At 38.2% G+C, this 6,234-nt stretch overlaps 1 protein-coding gene across 1 annotated transcript in view; it reads right to left on the bottom strand.

Moving 5' to 3' along the window:
* Positions 1 to 2,785: 2,785 nt before the first annotated feature.
* Positions 2,786 to 6,234, bottom strand: part of LOC122345789 (neuropeptide FF receptor 1-like) — an 8,412-nt gene continuing 4,963 nt past the window's right edge. Inside the window, 2 exon segments of the mRNA XM_043240245.1 lie at positions 2,786 to 3,792; positions 3,795 to 4,075. Of these exon segments, the coding sequence (XP_043096180.1) occupies positions 3,098 to 3,792; positions 3,795 to 4,075 (976 nt within the window). The 3' untranslated portion in view covers positions 2,786 to 3,097.

The following is a 6,234-nucleotide window of genomic DNA, read 5'->3' as shown; positions in this document are numbered from 1 at the left end:
TCTGCTGGTGGCTCGTCCTTTGTAAGGAATCACACACTTCATTAGCTCTGCAAATGTCTTATAACAAGCATGCTTACTCTGAATCCACTTGACGAATGTAATCTCTTTTCGGTGCGTTTGCTGAAAAAACAAAAACAAAACATTTTTTATATGAAACGTTCAAGACGCGTTTCTGCATCGCTGCAGTACAGCTAGACGTTTCCCGGTGTCATGAAATCGATAAAAGCCATTTTAAAGATCTTCAGGGCCCAGGGTGAACTCGAAATGAATAAATAATTAAGACCCTGATGATTATGACAATCAATAATTCAGACACAGCTATTACTGTAGTGTAGTACCAGCTTTTTTACAGTTAGGTCTAATTAATGTCTTTTTTTTTGCTTCGGATAACGGAAACAGTTAAAAAACCGTGCATGGCAGCATTAATTTAAGTTTGCATTGCAATTTAAAATCACTGTTTTCTTTCTGATTGTGTTTTAATTCAGTGTTAATAATGTATCAGTGTTTTGTGTTTTCAGGTTTCTTTGAGCAGAAAGGTTAAATGCTGTCACTTTCCATCAATTTATTGCATCCTTGCTGAATAAAAGTGTTGATTTATTTCAAAAATGCAATCTTGTAGATTGTGTTACTTGAACTTTTAGAAACGGGGAAAATGACTTCTTCACATCAGGGGATAAACAGGCGTAATTCATTAAATCAGGTGGCTGCTATGAACTTACTTTCACATTAATTATTTGATACAATGCACTTTTTTTTGCAAAACACCTTCTGTAATTAATTTCGGTACTTATTTTTACTTACGCTTACACCTTAACCTACCCATACCAACCAAACCTGACCCTGAACCTCCCCGTATCCCGCCTCAACAGCAGCAGAATATGTTTGATGCAAATACGTAAAAGTGAAAGCCACCTAATATAAAGTGTGACCAAAACGAATCCGCTCCTCTATTATCAGACTTCTTCGAGTCGTGGATTAATTCCCCTCCCTGTCATTCCAGCTCAGAGTCCAATTCAGTTTCCCGTGGGGCTCGGCTAATTCATTTCAATCTCACGAACCGAAAGTAATTCTATTCTTAAACGTCTGCTCCTCCCTGCTTGTGTGTAAGATTGTCTCTTGTATCGGTTTTGTTAGCGACCTTCTCGAAGAGCTGAGATGTCATGGCTGTTCACATTCACATTCATTCCCTTTGCAGTCCATTTACGGTACATTCATCTCGCTATTACAGCATTAAGTATAGAATTAGACATCAATGCACGCTAAAGCAGAAGCCACTTGGCACAGACCAAGAAGGACACAGTCAACACTAAAATATAAACATCTGAGGCATAATCTGGTCACGCTTTCTACAGCAGCTCGAATAGCGTCTGTCCCCTTTGGTCTTCACCACGGACGCTTCACATACAGCGGACGAATACGAACACGATACGAGCAATACATATACACGTCTCAGGCAAAGATTTGTGCATCTGCGCAATAGTCTTTTCCGTCCGAGAAAAGACAAACACGGCCCAGTTGGCGAGCGCAGCTTGCTGCTTGATCCGAGGAAAACACTTCGGCTTAAACGCCATTCCACAAACTCAGAGTATCAACAACATTAAGACGCTTAGAAGCGAATTTCTTAAAAAAGAATTTCGTAACGTGGCATGTTTTGCGTGAATTCTCAGGGAAAAAGGCCACTGGGGAGCCTTTTGGTAATAATATGTACATTAATATAAGGAATTAATAGTTAATCATAAATAAGGTTTAAAAAAGAGTGACACTTTATTTGAAGGTGTCGTTATTACAGTGTAATTATACATTTATTACTATAAATTAACTAAATGCATGTAATCATGCATAATTATTTAGTAATAGTAGATCGATTTCATGTGTAACAAGAACACCTTAAAATAAAGTGTTACCAAAAAATCTGTACCTTTTGAACTTAAAATGTTGTTAAATTAAGTCAAAAAGTTGATGTTAAATGCGGACGACACCGGTGGCACAGTTCGGCTATATACAGTAGAATCTCTGTAAACATGGTTTACCGTACAGTATTTCTTTGTAAATGACTTCAGCGTCGCTCATGTGCACGTCGTGGGAAACGAAATAGGGACATTTTCAGCCCAAAAGGTCTTTCTTGTACAAAAAGTCGTCAATTTCTACGTTCCGGGAGAGCTCTGTGCTCTGCAAATAAAAAAAAAAATAAAAAAAAAAAGATATGCAAATTAAGAAAGTATCTTCATCAATTTGACAACACACACATGCTCAACACAAGCAAAGAAAGAAATGCCCTACAGACACAGACCCCGGAGCACAGGTGTATCTGTAGCAAGTCCAAATGATACCTTCTTCTTTATTGCCAAAAATAGGTCGGATTTTATGTAAAGATAATGTTCGATGAAGATATTTTGTAAATTAAAGCTTCATTTATTGACATGCATTGCTAAGAACTTTAAAGATGGTTTTCTTTGCTCCCTCGGATTCCAGATTTTCAAACAGTTGCATCGTTACAAACCAGACATTAATGGAAAAATAATTTATTCAGCTTGTTATGATGCATAAATCCCAACAAAAAAAATATCCCTATGACCGGTTTTGTGCTCCAGGGTCAGTGCTTGCTCTGAAAGGTGAGATTTGTCCTTTTGCTTAATTGGGGACGCTTCATTTCTAGCGGTTCTCTGATTATATGACAGAGACCATCTCTGCATTCAATAACAAATTAAGTGCTTGATCTTGTCATTATACATAACTATTACTCTGTTCTCCTTTTTGATACGTTCAGTTCATTGACAAATAAATGTGTAGTTTAATAAAAATGTTTACTATAGTTAAACCATGCACAAATAACCATGGATTTATACAAATGGTGCCAAATACACAAAAACAAAAGACATGGCTCATTTTGTGTGTGTGTGTGTGTGTGTGTGTGTGTGTGTGTGTGTGTGTGTGTGCAGGTATTTGCAGCTTGTTTTGGTGTTTGTTTGTGTTGTGAGCATTGAACCCCGTGTGCTGTCAAACCGTTGAAGATAATAGTTTTCACAAAAGACATGTTTAGGCCCGAATCGTCCTGCTGATTAAGTGAAAGGTCTGGAAAGTCTCTTGAATAATCCATCTACTGGTCCCAGGCTTGGTTTTTACCCACCCTGACCGGGCTTATTTTCTCTGCCTCCTCCGTCCGAAACACTTTCTGGTTCATGACCCCTTTAATCCCGGATCCCACGCTGGATCCCGTGTCATCCGAGCAGACCGAGTTATTACAGAGTCGAATGGTTCTCCTGTGCTCCAGCTCCAGACAGGTCCTGGAGTCCTTCACGTCTCCGTCGGTGTAAACCCGGTTCCTTCCACCAAAGGCCAAGGGATTAGAGCTGACCGCGGGATCCCTCGCGTCTCCTCTGGACTTCCGTCGCGGTCTGCTCCTCGTCTTCACCCCGCCGCAGCAGCACGAATGCGTTCTGCACACCGCCTGAAAACCCCGCTTGAAGTTCTCATTATAGTAGCCGTAGATAATAGGGTTGACGCTGGAGTTGGAAAACGCCAGCCAGTGAGCGAACGGAAACACATAGCCGCTCAGAAGATCCAGCTCGTCTTCGTTAAGACCGCCGTAATCGGTGAGGAGCATCAGAGTCCAGAGAGGCAGCCAGGAGAGCGTGAATAAAAGCGCCACCACGCTCAGCATCTTAATCACTTTAATCTTCTTCTGGGAAATGAGCGGCCTTCCTTCCTGGTGGGACTGCGCGCTCTCCTGCTGGTCGTTCCCGGAGATGACCGAGGTGGTAGAGAGCTTGATCCCGATGCGTCCGCACATGGCGTGATCAGCGTGAGAGGGATGAGATAGATGTGAGCGAACAGGACGGTGGTGTAGACCTTCCTCATCTGTGGGCTGGCCCAGTTCTCGAAGCAGGAGAACAGAGGGTATGTGTGGTTGTAGTCTTCGTCGTGGACCATGTAGTGGTGCTCCACTCTCTTCACGGTTAAAGTGACCGCCGACGGACACATAATCACCACCGCGAGCCCCCAGATCATCACTATGGTCACTTTGGCCACCAGCAGGGTCAGTTTGGGCTGGAAGGGATACACGATGCAACGAAACCTGGAGGAGAACGGAACCGAGTTAATCTTCTGCCTTTTACCGTAATAGTTCTCAAATACTCTATTATAAACACTTTTTAAAAGTAATGCATTACTCCTTAAAAATATAACCGATTTTGTTACTTGCATGTCTCATAAAAATACGTACCATTGCACTTTTTCTTGTGCAAAACCATTTTTATGTGCTTTACAGCACGTTCCGCTACAGTTTCAAGGAGAAATGTCCACTAAATGGCGCTAAAAACACAAGTTCAATATGTGAACCCTGGCACATTTTACATATTATGTTAATACAGGTATGTACAGCAATGGTTCAGAATATAAATATCGTGGATCGTAGCTAAAAGTAAATGTCGTGGTCGGAAATATGCCTTACACCAAATCCAACTCTAAACCTACCCAATAGTTAACTGATGCAAAACTGATATAAAATGCATTTGTTGAAGCAGCAGTGCTATTTCTACTTCATTTTAAATTCGACCTGTTTTGTTATTCATGGGCTTCAATCAGAGCTCAGTACATCTCTGTACTCTGTGATCTACCCAACAAACTTACCGTCTATGAAAACATAGATATGAAGCTGGATATGTGTAATGCATCGGTTTTCAAATATCCCAGCCTATTAATATTGTGTTAATAATAATTATGCTTTCATCGAAACTTGTGATAAAAGGAATAAAAAGTGAACACTGCCTCTAGTGTTCATTTCTTTTGGAAACTGCAGTGATATGTACATGTAGGTACAAATTTCATGCCTCGCTAAAAAGTGCAGCCATTATGACATTATGCAAAATGAGAAATGTTCTTTTGAAGCACTGAACAAATTAATGGGTCGATCTCACAATGTCCAGGTCACATCTCAGCCAAAAATCTAACCAAGAACAAGAAGGAAATTATACTTTGAATGAAGTAAAGTAAGGCTATTTCAGAACCATTGACATTCTTTTTATATTGTTACCATGGCAATTACCAAATGACATTACTTTAATGCATAATGTATTTAGTTTTTAATTTGGTAAAATCTTTTCAATAGTGATTCTTATTCGTTGTAGTGTGTGTATGAGTGTGTAATATATATATATATATATTGTATATATATGTATATATACTGTATATATATATATATATACTGTATATATATATATATATATATATATATATATATATATATATATATATATATATATATATATATAAATAAATGATAAATGATAAATCAAAATGATTCCTGAAGGATTATGTGACTCTGAAAACAGGAGTAATGATACTGAAAGAGATCAGCTTTGATCACAGGAATGGTTACGTTTTAAAATGACGTAAAATTAACGGTAAGCAGAATTGTTTGCCAGAATTCTACAGTAAAAAAATACGATAGCAACATTTTAGGCTTTGCTGTTTACATCTTCAAATTTTCCAACTTCCAATTACAATTAAATACCGCAATTTCACGAACTGATACGATGCTAATATACCAACCTATTAAAGCACTTTGAAATACACTGATAACCAACAACTTCAGGGGGCGATGAACCAAAACCCATCACACGCAGCTTTTAAATAATAATATAAATACGGTGATTAAACTTTAACAACATTATGGACCAGTTTCACAGAATTATTATAATCACACTTAGGAAAAAACTAAACATTACTGGTGTGCTTTTTGAGACAAAACAAAGGCGCTGATATGTTTTAAGATCGCTCAGTGCAAGTCTTTATTCATTTAAAACAGCTCGGATTTCAATTTTAATTTAGGACTAGACTTAAGCCTTGTCTGTGAAACCAGGGTAGACATCACAACCCTAATAAACATAACAGATGAGAAAAAATCAAGAAGAATTAATGCAATCATTTTTTATATGTATATTTTTTCTGTAAATTTTACATTCTTTTTCACTTCCAAAAATGGTATTTCCATTGCAGTTTTTTACCGTATATATTAGGGGAGCTTACCATTAACCATTTAACAGGTTTTTATTGTAGCATTTTCAGTTTTTTATTATTTAAATCATGGCCATTTTTTACTGTTTTTTACCAAACGACCCATGTATAATTACCCAGCGTTTTTACAGTGTAATCGTCACTGGAAATAATGTGACGATACTCTCTTCCCCTCTCAGAATTAGTTTCTGAAGCGTATGGTGAGGTTTAATCCCGTGT

This window comes from Puntigrus tetrazona, chromosome 5 (assembly GCF_018831695.1).
Source record: "Puntigrus tetrazona isolate hp1 chromosome 5, ASM1883169v1, whole genome shotgun sequence".
Lineage (NCBI taxonomy): Eukaryota > Metazoa > Chordata > Actinopteri > Cypriniformes > Cyprinidae > Puntigrus > Puntigrus tetrazona.
Note: the sequence above shows the minus strand (reverse complement) of the source record. Positions and strands in the feature narration are given on the sequence as shown.